This window comes from Euleptes europaea, chromosome 19, assembly GCF_029931775.1.
Source record: "Euleptes europaea isolate rEulEur1 chromosome 19, rEulEur1.hap1, whole genome shotgun sequence".
Taxonomy (NCBI): Eukaryota; Metazoa; Chordata; class Lepidosauria; order Squamata; family Sphaerodactylidae; genus Euleptes; species Euleptes europaea.
Genome location: NC_079330.1, coordinates 10839385 through 10864159, shown reverse-complemented (window position 1 = coordinate 10864159; position 24775 = coordinate 10839385). Strand labels below are relative to the sequence as shown.

Sequence of the window (24775 nt, the reverse complement as noted above, 5' to 3'; positions counted from 1 at the left end):
CCAGCTGGCTTCGTGTGTAGGAGTGGGGAAACCAATGCAGTTCACCGGATTAGCCTCCACCACTCATGTGGAGGAGCGGGGAATCAAACCCGGTTCTCCAGAACAGACTCCACCGCTCCAAACCACCGCTCTTAACCACTGCACCACGATGAGCCAGGGATTGCTTTGAGTCAGTCTTTCTCCGAATAAAACGCGGGGCTGGATTGGCTAAAAATTCCAAACAGCCATCCAATGGGGAAGGCGGAAGCGTATAGGCTATATACTGAGGCCTCGCCCTGGCGCCTCTGCTTTGGCTGCCAGCTGTCGAGGGAGACAGAGCATGCTGGATCTTGTGCTGCCGAGGCGAGACCGGGGAGTTCGTCTGCCTGCGGGTCGTGAGCTCCTTGGGGTTGGGCGTGTTGGTTCTTTGGGTGTGTTTTGTCGAGCGACTGACTGCGTTGAGCTTTTCCTTTGAGTGAGTGGAGGCTGTGCGGGAGGAGCGTGTTCCTTTGTATTTAAACCCCCCTTTTTCTTCCTTCAAGTTATTAATTGTGTTTAGTATTGTTTCTTCCTGCATCTTTATCAGCATTTTGCTGCTTTTGTCTCCCTCCCTCCACTTCTTTTATTTTGAGGCACATACCTAGGGTTGCCAGGTACCTCTTTGCCACCGGCGGGAGGTTTTGGGGGCGGAGCCTGAGGAGGGAGGGGTTTGGGAAGGGGAGGGACTTCAATGCCATAGAGTCCAATTGCCAAAGCGGCCCTTTTCTTCGGGGGAACTGATCTCTATCGGCTGGAGCTCAGTTGTGATAGCAGGAGATCACCAGGTAGTACCTGGAGGTTGGCAACCCTACACAGACCTGTCCTCTGAGGGCTTGAGAAGTGGGCTTGGGGGGAGGTGGAGGGCTGCAGCACCCTTCAAGCCTCAGGATTCTGGCACTTTAAAATTTAAAAAGGGGGCAGTGATCGGGAGCCAGGGTGGATTTGCTGGACGATGGCAGCCATAGCCAGGCAGCCTAACGCAGCTGGCTCTCAACTACATATTAGTGTAATTAATTGAGGATGAAGATCAGCTGATTTTAATAAACTAGTTCAACCCATGCTATGGTCTCATGTCTTTATTTGGGGCACTGGGGCAATGTTCGAAGGCTGATTTCGGTGCCTTTTTTGTTTGCAATGCCTGTCAAAAAGCATAGGCGTGAGTTTTGATGTGATTGGTACCATAATAATAGCAGGATGTTTTGAGATTCATTACTGGCCAATTCATACTAACATCTCTCTATGTTCAAGCATGTAAAATCGTGCCTGAAAGTCATTAACTGGGTGACAAATGCAGTAAATTATTTTAAAAGTGATTGAATGCTTCGAAGAAGAGGAGGAGGAGGAGGAAAAGGAGGAGTTAGTTTTTATATGTCGATTTTCTCTACCTTTTTTTTTTAAGGAGAGTCAAACTGGCTTACAATGTCCTTCCCTTCCTCTCCCTACAACAGACACCCTGTGAGGTAGGTGGGGCTGAGAGATCTGTGACTAGCCCATGGTCACCCAGAAGGCTTCTTGTGCAGGAATGGGGAAACCAACCCAGTTCACCTGATTGGAGTCCGCCGCTCATGTGGCGGAGTGGGGAATCAAACTCTGTTCTCCAGATTAGAGTCCACCTGCCACTCGTAACCACTACACCACGCTGGCTCACCTGAGGTGCCATTTATACTGACACCAACAATCTGTTAGATCAGGGATGGGGAACCTCAGGCAAGGGGGCCGTATGCGGCCCCTGAGGACATTTTTTGTGGCCCTCAGGAACTCCGGGGCCCTGCCGCGGAGACGCGGTGCAGGGCAGCCCTCCCTGAGGATGTTCCTGGGGCCATGGTTTGCAGGGGCGCTGCGGCGCCCTTTGGACCTCCTCTAGCCAACTGACGGCTGTTGGTCGGCGAGAGGAGGGGGAGGGACGCTTCCCCCAAGGCTGCCCCATATAGCCGCAGCATGCAGGAATGCCGGGGCACACTGTAAGCCCCTCTCACTGCCTGTCAGCTGTTGAGCAGCAAGGGGGGGGAGAGGCCCGCAGCTCCCAGCGGCAGAGCATGCGTGCAGGAGCCGATCGGGCTTCGGGGGGCCTTTTGTGGACTCTGGGGGGGAGGGCATGGAGCCTGGGGCCAGGTCGCATGGGGCCGGAGGGTGTGTGTGTGTGGGGGAAGGCTTTTCTCTCTCCCTCTCTTTCTGTCTCTTTCTTTGTCTGTCTCCCTCCGTCCTTTTCTTTCTCCCACTCTTTCCATTTCTTTCTCCCTCTCTCCCTTTTCCTCTTTCTCTGTTTTCCTTCCTTCCTTCCTTCCTTCCTTCCTTCCTTCCTTCCTTCCTTCCTTCCTTCCTTCCTTCCTTCCTTCCTTCCTTCCTTCCTTCCTTCCTTCCTTCCTCCTTCCTCCCTTCCTCCCTTCCTCCCTTTCTGATCGACTGCGCCCCCCCTGGTGCCTCGTTTGCTCGGGCCCACCGCTGGCTGCCCTCCCGCCTGGGAGGGGAGAGGACCAGGGGAGTGGAGGAGCCCTCCAGGCCTTCTCTGCGTGTCCTCCCCTGTGGTTGCCAACCTCCAGGTGGTGGCTGGAGACCTGGCAACCCTAGCCTCCCCCCCACCGGGAGATCTACACCTGGTATGGCCCCCGAATGATGTTATAAATGTGCAAATGGCCCTTGGCAGGAAAAAGGTTCCCCACCCCTGTGTTAGATAAATGAATAAGAGTCCAGTAGCCTCTTAAAGACTAACAAAATTTCTGGCAGGGTATGAGCTTTTGTGAGCCACAATTCTTCAGGTACAGTTGGAATGAGATAAATGAGTTCATGTTGATTGTCATCTGGAGCTGTGGGTGGCCTCCTATTGCTCCTTAGGGGAGGGGCTGGACAGCTGTTGAAATGCATCTCTTTTGCATGCAGAAACCTCCAGATTCAATTCCTAGTAGCTGCGCTTAAAGGATTTCAGGTAACAGGTGTTGGGAAAGACACACCTCTGACTGAGATTGTAGACAGCCACAGCCCATCATGGTAGACAATACTGTGAGTGCTTGTCAGTTTGTTATAATAGTGTTGTAATAGTGGGAGAGGCTGTTACTCAGTGGTAAAGCATCTGCTTGGCATGCAGAAGGTCTCACGTTCTTTTAACTTTCAGCAGTAGTCGTTTCAAATCTTCACTATTTTCTGCCAATAATGTAGTGTCATCAGCATATCTCAAATTATTAATGTTCCTCCCTCCAATTTTCACTCCAATTTTCACTCCACCTTCACTCTAGCTAGTACCTGGAGGTTAAACAAAGAAATCACCTGTGCTGTAAAGTATAGATACAGATAAAAAGTATACATACAGATAAAAAGTATGCATACAGATAAAAAAGCTCTATGTATGCAATATATAATCATATACAACAACATACAAGCAAGGAGAGAGCAAAATATATACTCAGGAACATTGCAATGCAATGTCCAGAAATAGACTTATCCGAAAGGTCCAAAATATATTCCAAAGAAGTCTGTGGGCCTTATGTTTGACATCCCTGGTTTAGAGCCTTCAGCACTATTAATTGTGTCTGGAAACACAACACTTGTCTTCTGGTAACAGCTCAAAATTATTATTATTTTCCCGTTGGCAGCACCAGCCACAAAGTCAGTGTGGCTCAGTGGAGACAAAGGAGGAAGGAAGGGGAGGATTCTTCCCTGGTTCAGATTGCACATCCCAGCTGGAGATGAACGCGAGGCTGCAATGCTGACCTTTGTACCAATCAGCATTATGAAAGGCCAAGATCTCAAGAGTTTTGGTGGCATCTCTAATGTGTTCATGGCCCCGCCACAGTTAAGACACCCTTGTTATGAATGAAATCAGCAGTCAATGCCACCCACATAAGCATTGACTAGAAACATGATTAGTTAAGGGCATCCAATAATACTTATATAAAGCTTAAGCAACAGTGCCATTGCTGATCTTAGGATCCGCCTTCTTCCTAGCATGATGTCAACACACAGCATTGCAATCCAAATTACCAGGGAGTTCATCTAAGTGAGTTGATATCTGTCCCTCCGATCTGAAGGGCAGGGACATGAAGACTGTCTTTCTTTTTTTTCTGCTTCTTTCAGTTGCTGTTATTGTTTGTCGTTATTGCTATTATCCAATAAATTTTAATTAAAAAAAAGAATCCAGAAAAAAAAGAGTCATGCTTAAACACGAGTGTGATCGGTTTTCGAGAACAAAATGATCACTGACCATTCTCCTACCCCAAGCAAGGAGCGGGTTCATATTCTAGAACCTACCTGGAAAAGGAAAAGTCCACCAATGGCTGTTAACCATGGTGAGTAAAGAGAGAACCTCGGTAGTCAGAGGCAACAAACACTAGAGCTACAAGTCAATACCAGAGGAAGGCCTTGCCCTCCTGGACAACTGGTTGGCCACAATGTGAAACATGATGCTGGACTAGATGGACCACTGGTCTGATCCAGCAGGGCTTATGTTCTTGCTTGTAGTCTTCTGAGTAATAAAGATGAGCAGAGAGAGCTATTTTCTTGCTCTCCCAGCAATTGACCTTCAGAGGTAAGCTCTACATGAACAAGAAGGTCCCATTTATCCCTTCTATCCAGTAGCCATTGATAGACCTATCCTCTACAGGTTAGTATAACCCCCCCTGGGAAGCATTTGGTGCAAGTGGCCATCACGTGGCAGTGAGTTTTGTATATCAATTGGGCATTGGGTAAAGAAGTAATTCAGGCGAAGAGTTTCTTTAGCTCCCAAGATGTCAGATTGCTAAGGGGGAGGACCTCCTAATTGAGCATGTAAAAAAAATGCACAGTTGATTATTTCAGGGATTATTTGCAAAGTATTCTTAGGCCATTTCTGCATGGCTGTTTCCTGGGGGTCACCCCGCCAACTACTTCGGGGCTTTGCCTTGATTATGCATGCATTTTCTGACCGTCAGAGGTTGCCTCGTGCACCTCTTGCATTTCTGTGTGTTCTGCCTGCGTTTTAAGAATGTAAGAACATAATAAAAGCCATGCTGTATCAGACCAAGGCTCATCAAGTCCAGCAGTCTGTTCACACAGTGGTCAGCCAGGTGCCTCTAGGAAGCCCACAAACAAGACGAGTGCAGCAGCACCATCCTGCCTGTGTTCCACAGCACCCAAAATAATAGGCCTGCTCCTCTGATTCTGGAGAGGATAGGTCTGCATCATGACTAGTATCCATTTTGACTAGTAGCCATGCATAGCTCTCTCCTCCATGAACATGTCCACTCCCCTCTTCAAGCCTTCCAAGTTGGCAGCCATCACCACATCCTGGGGCAGGGAGTTCCACAATTTAACTATGCGTTGTGTGAAGAAATACTTCAGTTTATCTGTTTTGAATCTCTCATCCTCCAGCTTCAGCAGGTGACCTCGTGTTATAGTATTATGATTCATGTTCAGCCAGCATCCAGAAAACCTGGGCAAAATGCACGGAAATGCTCGGTGAGAGCGAGGTGACCTCTGACAGTTGGAAAACGCATGCATAATCAAGGCAAAGTCCCGAAGTAGGTGGGCTGACCGCCAGGAAACAGCCATGCACAAAAGGCCTAAATCAATTGTGAAAGCGAAGTGAACTGGTCAATTGCAGTGGAGCTGTCCATGATCTCTGGTGCTGATCTTCTATCCAAAGTGATGCATTCCCCTAATCCTAGAACAATGTTTCCCAAACTTCTGATTGCTGGTGCACATTCCCCCTCCTTACCTGAATGAAAATATTCTCCATGTCTAGAAAGGTTAGAGTGTGGAAGACTAGCATTGCCACCCTAAGCAGAATCACACCTTTCTACGATCCTTGACCTCAATAGACGTAGAAGTGTGACTCTGCTTAGGATAATTTCAGAGGATAGCCATATTGGTCTGCCGTACAAAACCCAGATTCGAGTCTGTTAACACCTTAGAGCCCAACAAAATGTTCAGCGTATACGCTTTCGAGAGTCCAAACTTCCTTTGTCAGATCTGACAAAGCCAGCGTGGTATAGTGGTTAAGAGCGGTAGTTTGGAGCAGTGGAGCGGTTCTCCAGATTAGAGTCCACCACTCCAAACCACTACTCTTAACCACTATACCATGCTGGCTCTCAACACTGGTATTCCCTGATGGTCTCCCATCCAAATACTTACCAGGGCTTGTAATGGGTTTCTCCAGGCTGAACATAATTTCACGAAGGAACTCAGAGAACTCTGAATCATAGGCATAACAACTTTAATAAAGAAACAATGCATATCCAAGAAAGACATCACAGTTAACATAGAAAAGCACATATACACATCTGCAAATGGGGAAGAGATGGAACAAATCCACAGTTCCCTCTCTCTCCCACTCGCTGACAGGGAGCCTTGCTTCTTATAGAGATGGATAAACACATTCCATTGTATGGAATTCCTGACTCTCCCCAAAGTCATGATTAAGAGTGTTTAGAAGAACTAGATGTCAGGCTGACCCTCTGGCAGGGCCTTGCTTCTGCCAAGTACTCTTATTTCCCAGAAATGTTTTCATCTTTGTTCTAACAAAAATGTTCTTATAAGGATTGTTCTTAGAAACGGTCATGGATATATTCTTTGGTTCACACAGAGCATTCTGGGTATAGACATAGATACTGGAGTATGGAGAAAGATTAGACCTTAATATCAGACTTTCCCTTCATGCTGACCCTGCTTAGTTCCCGAGATTTGATGAGATCGGGCTACACCATGCTGCCTTCCCTCCCTCCTGTAGCTATCATAAATACAAATTAGCATTTATTTATTTACTTGAGAGCTTTTAAGTTGCTCATTCATAGTAATGGATGCTGATTATATGTGCAAAATCTTTGAACATAGCTTGGGAATTTTTAAAAAAATAATGCCTCTCAACCTAAAAGCTCTCAAGGACACAATAAAATGTAATAAACGCTAATTTGTATTTATGATATTTTTTGGCAGAAGCTGTTAAGGTTAAAATTCAAACTTAATTTTAATCTAGGTATGTACTACCTGGTTATCTCTGACCTTGTGACCATCAATATTATGCCAGTAAAGATTATCTGATTCTGATTCATTCATAGTAATGATTCATTCATGATAGCCATGTTTAAATATTTTAAGGGATGTCATGTTGATGAGGGAACTAGCTTGTTCTCTATTGCTCCAGAGAGTAGGACACAGAGTAATGGATTTAAACTAAGAGAAAAGTGATTCCACCAAAACATTAGGAAGACCTTTCTGATGGTGAGGACTGTTTGATGGTGGAATGCACTGCCTCGGAGGGTGGTGGAGTCTGTGTCTTTGGAGGTCTTTAAGCAGAGGCTGGATGGCCATCTGTCGGGAGTGTTTTGATTGTGGGATCCTGCATGGTGGGGGAAGGGTTGGGGTCACTGGACATGTGGGGGGGAGGTAGTTGTTAATTTCCTGCTTTGTGCAGGGGGTTGGACTAGATGACCCAGGTGGTCCCTTCCAACTCTATGATTCTATGATGAAAGGCTATAGCTGTGAGAAATAATCCCAGTATCCATATCTGGAGTTATGTATTTTTTTAATTTTATTAACATAGATAAATACAATCACAATTCACAAACATATAAACAAACAATATAAGACTGTCAAACAGACAAGACAGACAAGAGTGTAAAGAAAAGCAACCTTGCTCTTCTTCTGATCACCAAACTTTGGTTCAGTCTGTGGCCTTCTATGTCTTCAATGTCTTGATATCAAACTGGGAGCTGATGACCAGCTCTCTCACAAACCATTCTTATGAGAAACCATTCCCATTTCCCATGGGAAGCCACTCCACTTTGGGGGAAAAGGTGTGGAGACCGGAGGCACTGCCACCTCCACTTCAAAGCACCTCCATTTCAAAGCCTTCCTATTGTAAATCAGCTATCTGTTCTTTTGGTGACAATCCTGTTAGAAGCCTGACATCTCAAAAGCTTGAAGGAGCCCAGATGTTTTGCATTGCTGCAGAGATGCAATTACATCCTTAACCTCAAAAGGCCTAGAGGTGTCATGCCAAATATCTTACAAGTTTATTGCATCCCCAACATCTCATTGGGGCGAATGGCCATAACCCGATGAGATGGGAGAGATAAATATGGACTCTGTTCTGATCAAAAAATCATGAAGCTTGGGAGGGGGACATGCTGGTCATGTCTCCAAGCGATCATCATCTTTCGGCAACCAGGAAGGACTGACGCTCTGCGTGTTAGGACCAAAACCTGGTTCTTGGTAACTATAAACCAACTAAAACCTTGCATTTGTTACTCTCTTGGAAACTTTGCCTATTTTGCCTGAAACTTAAAGAACTACTGTGAAGTTAGAGATTGCTAAGATTTCTTGTTTTTATGCTATCTGCCTCACAAATAATTTCCTTTCTGTAACGAGCACATTTTATTAAATAAACTTATAGACTTTATACTGAAGTCTGAGAAACCTTTTTTTTGGGTCTCAGGGCTAAATCCAAGTGCCTGAGTGTGTGTGTGTGTGTGTGTGAGAAACCACCTACCCTAGTGTTTTGTGGCAATAAGCCTCCCCTGGCAGAAGCTCTACTCTGCAGGGACGGTTTTTGCTTGTTTTGACTTTTGGGAAACTGGCTGGGGAAGAGTAGCTCTCAGCTCATCCCTGGGAAAGCCAGCCTTTTGGAATTGAGAGCTGGTGGCGATATACCTGTACTGCGCTCAAAGGGGGAATCCTGGGGCTCAGTAAGGGATTTAGGTTTCCTTAGGGAAACATTTAGTGACTTTGAACTAAAGAGGAACCGGCCTGCCGGAGAGCAGACCGAGTCTCCTCGACAAGGTAGCAGAGTCTACCCGCATTGTGCTTTAGGGGGAGTCCTGAAGCCCAGTGGGAAGTTTGGCAACTTTTGAATCAAAGAGGAACCGGTTTGCTGGAGGGCAGGCCGGACCTCCTCGACAAAGAGTTCCATGGAGTTATGTATTTTTGATGAAGTTTACAATACTGTTTAATGCCCTCTGAGAACCTGAGAATGAGAAAGGCCAGTTATTGATAAAGACCAAAACTCCATGGAACCCATCTTCAAGGTGGTACCAGGTTACGCCAACACCGTTGTCCTCCAATCGTTTCTTATACAGAAGTCCATCATCCAGAAATACGTCAAATTGACAGGTTAAAATATAAGCTTCGGGGAGTCTTTGAATGACAACATCTTCTGCTAACAGTGGGGATAATGTTGTCTCAAAAATAACTCCGACTTCTTCATATGTGTGGACGGAATCAGAAGAGGGCTGTGGAGACCTGTATCTTTCCAATTGAAACTCTTTAGGGAGATTTTCTGGCCCCAGCCATCTACTATACTTTAGTCGTGTCTCTTGAGGAACGTGCCAACCTTCTAAAATGTCCTTCACCAAGGACATATCCCTCTGAAGATACTCAAGGCCAAATTCCACAACTTGTTCATGGAAAATAGGGGGAACATGACCGTTCCTTTGATAGGAAGGCAAATTGAAGTCCACACATTGGAGATAAGGGTAGATCAGGATCTGAGCCCGTACTTTGGGGAGATCTGATCTATTCGCCAGGTTCTGACAAACGGTAGCAGCTATTGTGCCCCCACTACTATCCCCACTAACAATTATCAAAGCGGGATTGACACCATACTCTTTGGCATTCTTCATGAAATATGTTGCAGCAGTAAGGCAGTCCTCGAACTGGGCCGGATAGGGATGCTCAGGGGCCAAACGATACCTAAAGTAAGGAGACAAGGACAGAATTGTTTCATACGTATCTGAGGCCTAGCTGACAACAGTGAGCTTCTATTGCCATTATGTGAGCTGCTGTGATGAAAGGGAATGCTCACTAACATTCTAACATCTGGGAAGGAAAGGGAAAGGGCTACACTACAGATTGCAAAACAAATGAACAGCTTCCGCATGGCAAATGCAAACCGTATGATCATTTGGAAAATCCACATCTTTGGTTAAGAGTTATACAGTGGTAGGTCATCTTACAACAAAGACTGTTACTGTATATGGAAAAAGAAATGCTGGATGTTCAAGCTGGATTCAGAAAAAGAAGAGGCACTAGAGATCATATTGCAAATTTATGTTAGTTACTGGAGCATATCAGAGAATTTAAGAAGAAAAACATCTTGCGTTTCATAGATTACAGCAAAGCTTTAGACTGTGTGGATCATGAAAAGCTTGCTGCTGGTGTTAATGAATAGGGTTGCCAGGTCCTACCTCTCCTCCGGCGGGAGACTTTTAAGGCACATCTCGGGATCGCACGGCAACGTGTGGACGTGCCGATGCGCGTGCGGGTCACTTCCTGTTTACAACCGGAAGTCCCGCCTTAGTTTGAGTGGTATAAGGCCCCTTGCGAGGTGGGACTTCCGGTTGTAAACCAGAAGTGACCTGCAGTAGCATGTACGCGCGTGCACGTTTGCCCGCCAACCGTCAGCTGGTTGGCGGGCAAAGGGGAAAATTGCTGGGGGTATGCCTGCCATCACTGGGCACCTGGCAACCCTAGTTAATGAAGAAGATGATTATGTGTAAAGTGCAGTTCGGGTTGCAGCTGATTTATGGCAACCCAGTAGGGTTTTCATGGCAAGAGACTTACAGAGGGGGTTTGCCATTGCCTTCCTCTGCAAAGCGACCCTGACATTCCTTGGTGGTCTCCCATCCAAGCACTAACCAGGGCCAACCCTGCTTAGCTTCTGAGATCTGATGAGATCAGTCTAGCCTGGGCAATCCAGGTCAGGGCAATGAAGATTACCCCCCCCCCCATCATGCTGAAATGTTCACTTACCCAACAGCCACCACAAGAGAGTTGCTCTCCTTGGCAATGCTACGGCACACTCTTTCATAGGCATCTAGGAAGAATCCACAGGAACATTATAGTAAGAGTTACAACAATAACGTACATTGGTGCATACATATGAAAGTGGATGCATGCACAAGTAGCTAAATATGGAAAGGGGGAACTAATGTATCTTGGAGGCAGTTCTTACACTTGTCCTAATGAGGATCCTGTTTCCCACCGTGGATCACATGCACCTCTTTCTTCACCCGTTTCACCTATTTGTATCAGTATTGTCTACTCAGACAGGCAGCAGGGATCTTTCATATCACCTACCTGCCTAGTTTTAATTGGAGATGCCGGGGATTGAACCTGGAAACTTCTGCAAGCCAAGCAGGTGCTCAACCACTGAGCCACAGCCCCTTACACTTAATAAAACCTGGTGCTAGGGTTGCATGTTGCTATTAGTTGCTACCTTCGCTTAAACAGAGTAGTGAACATTCAGCTGTGCAGATCATCCTTTTAAGAAAGACTAGTACAACTCACATAATGGTTCCTAGTTAGGGTGCTGGTTAGGGTTGCCAGCCTCCAGGTCCTAGCTGGAGATCTCCTGCTATTACAACTGATCTCCAGCCAATGGAGATCAGTCCACCTGGAGAAAATGGCTGCTTTGGCAATAGGACTCTATGGCATTGAAGTCCCTCCCCTCCCCAAACCCTGCCCTCCTCAGGGTCTGCCTCAAAAATCTCCCACCGGTGGTGAAGAGGAACCTGGCAACCCTAGTGCTGGTCCAGTAAAGAACTAGGACCAGGAAAGCTGCTTATTGCTGCTCAAGATGCGCCTGCCCATGCCTGCATAACCACAGGCGGCCTCTCTTCTTTATCAGACACTCTACTTTCTGTTTCTTACCTATGCTTCCATACAGGCCAATCCCACCATGACAGTAAAGGACTCCTCTCCATCCTCCGTCACACGAACCCCTTGGTTGGTACATTCTGACTGGTACGCCATCAAAGGTCAGGTTTTTAATGGAGAGTTGGGGATCCTTCAGAGGTGGGATTCCAGCCATGACAGACCTCAACAGGCCATAGCCAGTACACACACGCATTTTCTTCAAGATGTAGGCCTGTTGGCAAAGCACAGAAGGAGCTGTCTTACTGGATCTGAGATTACTCTGTAATCATCAGATTATGTTTATTCATATCACGGGTCACACTGAAAAGAGGACGGTGGCCGGCCGCACACCGCTTTTTAGAGGCGCGGGGCGAGGTCGGGGGTCAGGCAGCCACCTGAGGTCACTCCCCCCGCCTCCCCAATTGCCAGGAAGACTGGGGCTGCGGGGTCTCGTGGGATGAGCGGCACCCCCCCCCGCCTTGATGGCCCCCTTCTTCTCCCAGGAGCCGCCCGTTAAGTCCACAATGCCCGACCTGTTTATTCAGGTCGAGTTTCTTCTGGAAGCTACCACTAGAAAACTGGGGAAAGGCTGGAGGAGCTCTCTCTTTTTGTTCCCTTTCTGTTTGCTCATGCCAGGATTTAAGAAGAAGAATTGGTTTTTCTAGGCTGACTTTCTCTACCACTTAAGAGAGAATCAAACCGGCTCACAATCACCTTCCCCTCCCCTCAACAGACATCCTGTGAGGGAGGCAGGGCTGAGAGAGTGTGACTAGCCTAAGACCACCCAGCTGGTTTCATGTGGAGGAGTCGGAAACCAACCCAATTCAGCAGATTAGCCTCCACCACTCATGTGGAGAAAAGGGGAATCAAACCCTGTTCTCCAGATTAGAGTCCACAGCTCCAAACCACCGCTCTTAACCACTACACCACACTGGCTCTCAAGCTTTACTCAAGCTTTGATTTCAGACATCAGAACAGCTGATCTGGGAGAAACAAAGCAAGCAGATCAACCTTATCTGGGACCTCACACTAACTAGGTAGAACAGCAGGAAGCGGAGCAAAACAATTGGGAAGAATACTTCTTGCACATCCCCCCCCCCTTCTATTTCTGGGCCTACCAAAGCTAAATATTTGCTTTTTTTAAAAAAAGAAAGAAATGAAGGCTGAGAATCTGGACTGCCAAATGAGAGCTGCATGATATGCTTAGAACCCAAAGAATTGTAGGTTTAGGGATGCATGAAACAATGGCAGAAGTAATTCAGGTGGTTGGGATGCTTGCAGTACCATCATAACCCCAGTCCCACCCTTCTAACCATGTCGACTTCCATGGCATTAGAAGTATGTAAATTGTATCAGGATTGCAATGTTGGGACTGCCGTAGACTTAAAGGCGCCGATGAAGCTAGTTGCAGTGTAACTATTGCATAACTCTATTAGAGATGCTACCAGAAATTCAGGTAAGTTAAGCTTCTTACTGGTACCCTCTTGTGGGGGCTCATAGCAGAAGATGGGAGGGACTATTGCAGCCAATTCCTTACCGGTAATAGATACCAGTTCACTTTCACTCCTGGCTGCTACTGAGTTTTGTGGCCATGTCTTAGTTCAGAACATTCCTATTTCTGACCAGCATCCTATCTGCTCGGGAGAAATCTGCAGTCATCACATTTCTTAACCGTGCCGAAGAAATCTCGTCAATATAGTACTGTTAAAAGGGATGTCTGTTTTGGGGGTCATTTGTGGTAGCAATTAAAATTCGCTCAGAAAATTGGGTAGAGTCAATAATTTTAAATCCTAAGTTATTAAAATATTTGGCCTTTTTTTTAGGGAGAGAATATTTTATCTGAATATTTTAGTAATTGCTTGTTTTCTATTTATAGTGTGTTTAAGGCATGTTTGTTCTCTTTTGCTAGCAATCGCTGTATCAATAAACTGAACTGGGGTCATTTGTATATAACTTGCTATGATGTATCACTGACATGTGCATGGATGACCCCGGAAAGATGGAAGGTTGAGTCGACCTTGAGGTGGGCTACATAAAACCGACTTCAGTAACTTATTTGCTGCAGTACATATATGCAAGACAATATAACATGTGTGTGTGTGTGTGTAAAGTGCTGTCAAGTTGCAGCCGACTTATGGCGACCCCTTTTTGGGGTTTTCATGGCAAGAGAGGAATAATCAAAACATTAATGAACCGTGCAAGACGGATCTGTGAACCACAGTTTCTCAAGGAAGAAATTAATCATCTAAATCACACACTGCTAGCAAACGGCTATTCCAGAAATGAAATCACAAGGGCCAATAAACCAAGCAAAAATCAGAAAACTCAGGAAAAACAGTCTCCCATAGGAAAGGTATTCTTGCCATTTATTAAAGGAGTCACTGATAGGATAGAGAAACTTTTGAAAAAACTTAACCTACAAACAGTGTTTAAACCCACCAAGAAAATACAACAGATGCTACGATCAGCAAAAGACAAAAGAGACCCCCTCACCTCGGCAGGAGTATATCGTATACCTTGCAGCTGTGGACAAGTTTACACCAGGACAACAAAACGCAGCATACAAACAAGGATAAAAGAACATGAAAGATACTGCAGACTTGGCCAACCTGAGAAATCAGCAGTGGCTGAACATGGACTGACACAAAAAGGACACAGGGTTCCAAGACACTGAAAGACTGGACAATTCTACCAACTATTTTGTCAGATTGCACAGAGAAGCCATTGAAATTCATAAACATCAGCACAACTTTAACAGAAAAGAAGAGAGTTTAAGAATGAATAAGGCTTCGCTTCCTGTCCTGAAAACCTCCAGACTAACAAAGACTACAGTCAACAATAGCCATGCAGATTAGCTTTGGATTTCACACATCAACAGATCACTTCAGGATACAATGGTTCCATATTAACATACCACACCCTCATTAGCACATTATCTTGATACTTACAGGACAATGATTAGCACATACCTTGATACTTTTTGCAGGACAATGATTCAGCTCAACCAAACCCCTTTCTGACTATGTATTACTCTTCCTACACACTTGACACTGAGAGACACTGTCCTTCAGTTACTCCTCTGAAGATGCCTGCCACAGCTGCTGGCGAAACATCAGGAAAGAAAATACCAAGACCACGGTTACACAGCCCGGATAACCTACAAGAACCAATGAACTCTGACCGTGAAAGCCTTCGACAATATAAAGAAGGCATCTTCATACATCACTAGCTCTCCATATTCTTTAGTATTGTAAAGGGAAAGCTGTTGGCTAGGGGGAATTGCGGTAAACTGCCTGGAAGGAATTAGGTTGACTGTTAGCATGTATATGTTCTTAACTACAACAGCTTGACAATCTCAAAAGCATGAACGTTTACCTCAAAACTGTGGTTGAATCATGGCAAAAACAAGCTCTTTAACAGAAGTGTAATTTCAGCCCGGAGATGTGCAAAACAATTAAAAAAAATATATAATTGGCTGCTCTATTGTTAAGAGAATGCCCACCAAACAAAGATAAGCACAAAAAGCAATGGTGGACAATGACCTTTAACCACACAAAAAAGAAATAAAGCATTGACAGAAATAAGAAACAAACAACAAGAATATGATCCAGTAAACTATTCTAGAATAATACACAAGCAGCTTAGCTTTAAAAAATATAATGTATAAACTGTTCAGTTTAACTTCATTGCAAAAATCTCAAGATACTGAGAGGATTAGAAGACTTTGGGTTTCTGTGTTGTTAAGAATTGAGAAGGTTTGAATGGTAAGGTCAGACTACATCTGACCATTTTGATGTGCCACTACATCTGATCGTTTTGATGCGCAACCTGTACTCTGGACAAGAGGCCACAGTTAGAACAGAATATGGAGAAACAGAATGGTTTCCAATTGGCAAAGGTGTTAGACAAGGATGTATTTTATCTCCCTATCTCTTCAATCTATATGCAGAAAATATAATTAGGAAAGATGGATTAGATTTAGATGAAGGTGGAGTGAAAATTGGAGGGAGGAACATTAACAATTTGAGATATGCCGATGATACTACATTAATGGCAGAAAATAGCAAAGATTTGAAAGTATTGCTTCTGAAAGTTAAAGAGAAAGTGCCAAAGCAGGACTACAGCTGAACATCAAGAAGACAAAAGTAATGACTACAGGAGAATTACACAACTTTAAGGTTGACAATGAGGAAATTGAAATTGTTGAAGACTTTCTATTCCTTGGCTCCATCATCAACCGAAAGGGAGACTGCAGCCAAGAAATCAGAAGGAGATTGAGACTGGGAAGGGCAGCCATGAAGGAGCTAGAAGAGATTCTGAAGTGTAAGGATGTGTCACTGGCAACAAAGATCAGGTTAATACATGCCATCGTATTTCCTATTACTATGTATGGGTGTGAAGAAAGCTGACAGGAAGAAAGTAGACTCCTTTGAAATGTGGTGTTGAAGGAGAGTGTTACGGATACCATGGACTGCCAAAAACCAAATCAATGGGTTATAGATCAAATCCAGCCTGAACTTACCCTAGAAGCTAAAATGACTGAGGCTATCGTATTTTGGTCACATCATGAGAAGGCAAGAGTCACTAGAAAAGACAGTCATGCTAGGAAAAGTTGAGGGCAGCAGGAAAAGAGGAAGACCCAACAAGAGATGGATTAACTCAATAAAGGAAGCCATGGCCCTCAATTTGCAAGACCTGAGCAAGGCTGTCCAAGATAGGACATTTTGGAGGACATTGATTCATAGGGTCGCCATGAGTCAGAAGCGACTTGACAGCACTTAACACACACACAACATTAGACAGGTTGTTGTGTACATTTATAATCCATTTTGAATGACTGATCATTATATGTATTAAGTTGTTATTTTCTGATATTTGAGTCACTGCAATTAAAACCTTTCTTTTAATTAAAGATAGTGGGGACACGTTGAGCAGAGCCTTTGAAAGGGTTCTGAATAGTCATGCAAATTTGTACATGTTTGTATAAAAGACGATTCTTCAAATATCTTAAACCCCAAACCATGGAGATCTTTAAAGACAATGGATTGGATCCAACCAGCTTTTCTGCTAATCAAGAAGGAAAGAGGTGTTGTTCCCTTTGACCACTAGAAAAGTTTATGTTGGGGATCAGGGGACCTGAATGTACAAAAACCCTGTGGGACAGGGACAGTGGCAAGAAGAAAGAATTGGATTAGGGCTGTTGAAAAAAAAAGGGGTAAAATTCAGATTCGGCAAAATTCGGCCCATTTTGATTTGGGAAATGCCGGAGTCCGAACTCCCCCCGATTCGGATCCGTGGAATTCGGCGCCAAGTTCCAAGTTCGGGGAAAAATTCGACCAAATAAAGCCATTAAAAACACATTCGTGTGTCCTCTCCCATTATCTTCAATGGGCTGGGCAGCCTCTCCCATTGCTTCCAATGGGCTGACTTGTCATTCGTTTTAGTACATCTCTTTTAATGGCTTTATTCCAATGGGCAAAGGGGGGACCCCTTCCGGGCCCCATAACTCGGGGGCCCCTGACCCAATCTTCACAAAACTTGGGGGTTCTTGCAAGAAGGGTCACCTCAAGCTACGCTGAAAGTTTGGGGCCTCTACCTCCAAAAATGCTCCCCCAGAGCCACGGAAAGGTGTGAATGTGTTTTTAATGCCTTTATTCCTGTGGGTGATTTTAAGGGGGACCCCTTCTGGGCCCCATATCTCAGGACCCCCTGCCCCAATCGTCACCAAACTTTGGGGTTCTTGCAAGAAGGGTCTCCTCAAGCTACGCTGAAAGTTTGGGGCCTCTACCTCCAAAAATGCCCCCCCTGGAGCCACGGAAAGGTGCAAATGTGTTTTTAATGCCTTTATTCCTGTGGGCAATTTGGGGGGGACCCCTTCTGGGCCCCATATCTCGGGACCCACTGATCCAATGTTTACAAAACTTGGAGGTTCTTGCAAGAAGGGTCACATCAAGCTACACGGAAAGTTTGGGGCCTCTACCTCCAAAAATGCCCCCCCAGAGCTGTGGAAATGTGTGAATGTGTTTTTAATTCCTTTATTCCTATGGGTGATTTTGGGGGGGACCCCTTCCGAGCCTCATAACTTGGGACCCCCTGCCCCAATCATCACCAAACCTGGGGGTTCTTGCAAGAAGGGTCCCCTCAACTATGCTGAATGTTTGGGGCCTCTACCTCCAAAAATGCCCCCCAGAGCCGCAGAAAGGCACGAATGTGTTTTTAATGCCTTTATGGTTATACTGCTGATTCGGAGCTCCCGAATTTGCTGAATGAATTTGGCAATCGCCCTGAACTTGCCAAATTCGGTTAGTTGTTTTCCTGCTTTTTAAAAATTCGGTTCCATCTGAACTAGAAACTGCCGAATCGGGGAAAATTCGGCTGTTTTTTGACAGCCCTAAATTGGATGTGATTCAGTGATAAATCTATCTGGATCCAACTTAAGAGCCAGCACGTTGAATTGTGCTCAGAACCTAAGAAGAAGAAGAACGAAGAAGAAGAGTTGGTTTTTACACCCTGATTTTCTCTACCTTTAAGGAGTCCCAAACCAGCTTACAATCACCTTCCCTTCCCCTCCACACAACAGACACCTTGTGAGATAGGTGGAGGTGAGAGACTTCAGAGAGAATTGTGAATGGCCCACCAAGGTCACCCAGCAGGCTTCATGGGGAGGAGGGGGGAAACCAACCAGGTTCACCAGACTAGAAGTCCTCCATTCTTAACCACTGCACCACGCTGGCTCTCAAGTGAACTGGCCATCAATGGAGAGTCTTGACCAGGTGAAATGTCTCTCGGAATTTGGCAGGAACGGCTGGAATGCCTTCCACGATGGAGGCAGAAGTTGCACATCGTCTGGGCAATTAATGGCTTGGGTCCATTGTCCACGCTGGTAACCTTAGCAATTAAAAATGAACTTACCAGACCAAAAGTCATGATCAACAAGCAGTGTAGGAACCTCAGTTGGAAGGGGTGAGAGATTCCGGGAGGCATTTCTGTATGGGAGACATGGTAGTGGACAGCCCATGTTACCAGCAGCAAAATCGCAGTCAGTAAAACGGTCCCCAGCAATGACAGAGCCCAGAGAAAATCCATCAGGTGTCTTCTTCTATGACAGGACACCTAGAAACTAACCAACTGTTCTGCACAATATTTAGAGAAACATGGAGGCATTGCTTTGTGTCATAGATCTTGAGATAAGCTAACTAATCCTACATGACTTCATCTGGAATACCGGTCTGTTCTCCCGCATGATTGATGACAAAGTGGAATTAATTTCGCTGGCATTTCTGTAGGCGGCTTCGTAATGATGGGTTCGAGATAGCATTCGTTCTTCTGTTGAGTTTACAAAATCAAGGCGAGTCATTGGGTGTTTCCATTGGGTAAAGAGAAAAGACTCCTCTGCTGGCTTCGTTTGACCTCCGTGGTACATCGGCAAACCTTTGCATATGCACAAGGGAGTGATGTTACTGTTGCTTTAGCATTCTCTCTTTCACTTACCTTCTTTGCTCCTATGACCCATAAGACCTGAGCAGTTATTTCTTAGAGGAAAATATGATGGGGAAATATGTGGCCATGGCCAATGTTATATTTGGATCTCTATTAGGCTTACCAAGTCCCTCCTGTCCTTCGGCGGGAGGTTTTTAGGATGGAGGTGAGGTGGGATCGTGCGCGCACTGTCGCACCGACATGATTACTGGGAGTTTGAGTGGTAAATGACCCTTTGTGATGCATTTTACAACTGGAAGAGCTGCATCGCAAGAGGACTTTTCTACTCAAACTCCCAGTTTTTATTTCAGGGGGCATTGGGAGTAAGGGGAACTGTTTTGGCAGACTGAGCTGCCTTTTTAGGAGGGCTGTTTTTAATGTGTGCCTTTTTATGTTGGCGATGGAGCCTTATGGTGATTTGTCTCCTTGCAGCCTGTTGATAAAGTGGAATATATATATATATATTAAATTAAATGTTATTAACATTTGCAGACTAAATCAATTTCCATCAATCCAGGAACAATTAAAAACAGCATAATAAAAGTCATACATTTTTCAAGGGGAGACATAACAAGGTGGATCCACATAAGTCTTACTTGTCTCCTACTACTGAGCTAGGCATTCACGTTGCTATAAAATCACAGGGGGGAAAAACCCATCTAATCCAGCACCTTGGCACAAGACAACATGAGTTGTCCCAAGGACTTTGCCACCACTGCAGCAAGCTGTCACCTACATAGACAAAGGGGACAGGAACTCTACACAAAAGTAATGCCTATTATTTGTTTATAGCTTGAAATGTCAAGTTCTCTTCCTGTCAGTGGTGGTGGTTCTTGGTTGCATAGATTATTAATCTCTAACAAATGGCCATTATTGCAAATATTGTGCTAGTAAACCATTTATAAAAATGTGTGTGTATATACACCTGCATAAATACATATTTATACCCTGTCTTTCTCAAAAAATCATGGCTGTTGACAAATGTCATATGTGGTAATATATACAATAAAATCACCAGAAACAGACATCGACATCAAGCAAATACTGATAAAGTGGGATATTGAATAGACAAATCATTCAAATCATTAGTCCACTCCACATAGGGTTGCCAACCTCCAGGTAGTGGCTGGAGATCTCCTGCTATTACAAGTGATCTCCGGGTGATATAAATCAGCTCCTCTGGAGAAACTGGCAATTGGACTCAGTGGCATTGAAGTCCCTCCTCTCTCAAACCCCGTCCTCCACAGACTCTACCCCCAAAATCTCCAGGTATTTCCCAACCCAGAGCTGGCAATCCTAACTCCACAGCTTTCATTCTCCAAGGCCTCAGATAAGAGTCTTTTTCGATCTCACATCTTGACATCCCGTGAACCGGGTGTGATTGGGATTGAACCCGGGACCTTCCCCCTACAAAGCATGCACATTCCCTTTCCCTGTAAGCCTGAGCCCCACAACTTTCTAGGCAGACTTGGACGAGGAGACCATGTTCTCCGCTCCAGGCTTTTGAGGAAGGGTTGGCTACCAATCAAAATGATCTAAACAAACACTAAAGATATTGCAACAATGTGTTTGCCTCTTGATGTTGTAATGTAAGCAGGCTGTCTGTGTACTCCTAAACAGACTCACACCCTTCTAATTGAATTGGCCTGAACAGCCTTAGAAAGTTGTAACTCTATTTAGGATTATAAGGTGAGGCCCTTGTAGGGTTGCGAGGTCCCTCTTCACAACCTGTGGGAGGTTTTTGGGACTGAGCCTGACGAGGGCGGAGTTTGGAGAGGGGACTTCAATGCCATAGAGTCCAATTGCCAAAGTGGCCGTTTTCTCCAGGTGAATTGATCTCTGTTGGCTGGAAATCAGTTGTAATAGCAGGAGATCTCCTGCTAGTACCTGGAGGTTGGCAACCCTAGCCCCCTGCCAGATACTGGGGGTTAAGCAAACTTCATAGTCATGGGATAAGAGGACAAGTTCTCTTATGGATTGAGAGCTGGCTGAAAAATAGGAAGCAGAGAGTAGGAATCAATGGTCAGTTCTCACAATAGCGGGATGTGAGCAGTGGGGTCCCTCAGGGATCTGTGTTGGGACCGGTGCTTTTCAACCTGTTCATCAATGACCTGGAGTTGGGGTTAAACAGTGAAGTAGCCAAGTTTGCAGATTACACCAAATTATTGAGGGTGGTTAAAACAAAATCGGACTGTGAAGAGCTCCAGAAGGATCTCTGCATACTGGAAGAATGGGCATTAAAATGGCAAATGAGATTCAATGTAAGTGTAAAGTGATGCATATTGGGGCAAAAAATTCCAGCTTCACATATACACTGATGGGATCTGTGCTGGCAGCGACAGATCAAGAAAGGGATCTTGGGGTGGTAGTGGATAACTCAATGAAGATGTCAACCCAGTGTGCAGCTGCTGTAAAAAGGGCAAATTTCATGCTGGCCATAATTAGATGAGGAATAGAGAATAAAACTGCTGATATCATACTGCCCTTGTACAAATCTATGGTGAGGCCACACTTGGAATACTGTGTACTGTTCTGGTCACCACACCTAAAAAAGGATATTACAGAGCTTGAGAAGGTACAGAAAAGAGAAACCAAAATTATTAGGGACTAGAGCAACTGTCCTATGGGGAGCGGTTAAGATGCTTAGGGCTGTTTAGCTTGGAAAGAAGGCAGCTGAGGGGTAACATGATAGAGGTCTATACAATTATGCATGGTTTGGAGAGAGTGGACAGGGAGAAGTTTTTCTCTCTCTCCCATAATACTAGAACGCGAGGTCATCTGCTGAAGCTGGAGGGTGAGAGATTCAAAGCAGAAAAAGGAAGTATTTTTTCACACGACGCATAGTTAAATTGTGGAACTCCCTGCCCCAGGATGTGGTGATAGCTGCCAACTTAGAAGGCTTTAAGAGGGGAGTAGACATATTAATGGAGAAGAGGGGTTTTCATGGTTATTAGTTAAAATGGCTACTAGTCATGCTGCATACCTATTCTCTCCAGTATCAGAGGAGCATGCCTATTATTTTGGGTGCGGTGGAACACAGGCAGGATGGTGCTGCTGCAGCCGTCTTATTCGTGGCTTCCTAGAGGCACCTGGTGGCCACTGTGTGAACAGACTGCTGGACTTGATGGGCCTTGGTCTGATCCAGCAGGGCCTTTCTTATGTTCTTCTTGGCCTTCTTTCAGTGCTGCTGAGTGAGCTACCATAGACTGTATGCCCTTAGCTCTCATATGGGAATTTTAAAAAACTAGAGAGCCAGTTTGCAGGCAGCTATAGGTTCTAAACCGGAAGTGACACTTGTGCATCTGGGCGCTTATGCACGTACATACACGCGCGCTTTCCGACAACAGCCTCCCACCGGAGGAGAGGAGGGACCTGGCAACCCTATCTGCAATCGTGTTTGTTTTGTATCTTTTCTCCCCGACCAAGCCCTATGGGGGGGGCGGGGGTCAGCAGGTGCATCGCACCGGGGCCCTTGGGCCCAGAGGGGGCCCAAAGAGGACCAAAGGGAGCCCAAGGCAACTCGAGAGTTTCCTGGAGTCCCATAAAAAGTTTGCACATGAACACCAGAATTTATATCTTATGTTGGCTTCGTGGTTTTATATATCCTTAACATTGTTGTTACATTGTGTTCTCAAGGTCTCCCACTAGGGGAAGCATGTACCATATAAAGATGTTCAAGTGTGCATTCTTCTCTCTGAGCCCTCTTATCACGCTTTATCATGTAAGAGGGAGTATAGGGGCACCATGCCTCAAATGCAGAAAATCAGTGAAACACTCCATTCCACCTCTCTCTCACCCTCTATACCATTTTTGACCATATGCTTAAAATCATTGTGGATAGCAGAAGAAGAGTTGGTTTTTATATGCCAATTGGTTCTGGTAGGTTATCCGGGCTGTGTGACCGTGGTCTTGGTATTTTCTTTCCTGACGTTTCGCCAGCAGCTGTGGCAGGCATCGTCAGAGGAGTAACACTGAAGGACAGTGTCTCTCAGTGTCAAGTGTGTAGGAAGAGTAATATATAGTCAGAAAGGGGTTGGGTTTGAGCTGAATCATTGTCCTGCAAAAAGTATCAAGGTAATGTGCTTATCATTGTCCTGTAAGTATCAAGATAATGTGCTAATGAGGGTGTGGTATGTTAATATGGAACCATTGTATCCTGAAGTGATCTGTTAATGTGTGAAATCCAAAGCTAATCTGCATGGCTATTGTGGACTGTAGTCTTTGTTAGTCTGGAGGTTTTCAGGACAGGTAGCCAAGCCTTATTCATTCTTAAACTCTCTTCTTTTCTGTTAAAGTTGTGCTGATGTTTATGAATTTCAATGGCTTCTCTGTGTAATCTGACAAAATAGTTGGTAGAATTGTCCAGTCTTTCAGTGTCTTGGAATAAAACCCTGTGTCCTGTTTGTGTCAGACTTGGGGCACAAGGGGTGTTACCTTCCACACCCTTTGTAAATGCTTCTGACTATTGCAAAAGGGACATTGTGAAATTTAACCCAAATTGGGGGAGTTGGTTTTCCAACCTCCAGGACTCCAAACCTAAAAACAGTGAGGTGCTTTGGGGAATCTAAACAAGAAAGAACAACACCCAATCTCAAAATGCAAATATGAAATGCAAAATAATAATACAAAGATAGATCAGTCACAATATCAAAAATGCAAATGTTATAGCTTTGTATTATTATTTTGCATTACATATTTGCATTTTGAGCTTGGGTGCTGTCCCCATCTTTGGAGAGAAGGGCCGCTTTGGCCATTGGATTCTATGGCACTGAAGTCCCTCCCCTCCCCAAACCCCACCCTCCTCAGGAGCCACCCCAAAAACCTCCTGCCAGTGGCGAAGAGGGATCTGGCAACTCAGGGGGGGGGGTGCATGACTTTGTAATGCATGTCCTTGGAACGACTGGTGTTTTGGGGATTATGCTGGTGCACACAGAAACAAAGGGGTTTTTTTTCTGGCTGCTGCCGAGGTGTTGATGTAAATAGTAATTGATTAAAAACTAAGCAGCTGACAATGTTGGGTGTCACAGAGCCTATGACATAAACGATACGCTCCTATGCTGAGTTGCTCCCGTCTAAAGAGAAAATGATTTGTGTATCATTTTTTTAAATAGTTTTATTGAAGTATGCAAAATATTACAGATATATGCACACACAAAAAATAGTACACAAAAAGAAAGAAAAAGTGAAATATAAAACAACACAGAAACTGACTTCCAACTCTCCTCATACACAACAGAATATTATATCAATTATTTCTTTTGTGAATAACACTTTAATTTTATCTGTTTTTCCTTTAGTTGTTATTTAGCTATTTTCGTTTTAAAAGTAAAGGTACAGGTCCCCTGTGCAAGCACCGGGTCATTCCTGACCCATGGGGTGACGTCACATCCCGATGTTTCCTAGGCAGACTTCGTTTACGGGGTGGTTTGGAAGTGCCTTCCCCGGTCATCTTCCCTTTACCCCCAGCAAGCTGGTACTCATTTTACCGACCTTGGAAGGATGGAAGGCTGAGTCAACCTTGAGCAGGCTACCTGAAATCGACTTCCGTCGGGATCGAACTCAGGTCATGAGCAGAGCTTGGACTGCAGTACTGCAGCTTACCACTCTGGGCCTGGGTCTCCTATTTTCGTCTTAGTCTACAATTTAGTAAGTTTTGGTTCTAAAACCTAGGGTCATT

At 45.0% G+C, this 24775-nt stretch overlaps 1 protein-coding gene across 1 annotated transcript; it reads right to left on the bottom strand.

Annotated features, from left to right (window-relative positions):
• Nucleotides 1–8900: 8900 nt before the first annotated feature.
• Nucleotides 8901–18705, bottom strand: LOC130491758 (arylacetamide deacetylase-like 4). Its single transcript, XM_056865546.1, has 4 exons — nucleotides 18532–18705; nucleotides 11635–11851; nucleotides 10735–10798; nucleotides 8901–9675 (listed from the first exon to the last, which is right to left on the bottom strand). The coding sequence occupies exons 1-4, from the start codon at nucleotides 18703–18705 to the stop codon at nucleotides 8901–8903; spliced, it is 1230 nt and encodes a 409-aa protein (XP_056721524.1).
• Between the last annotated feature and the right edge of the window lie 6070 nt (nucleotides 18706–24775).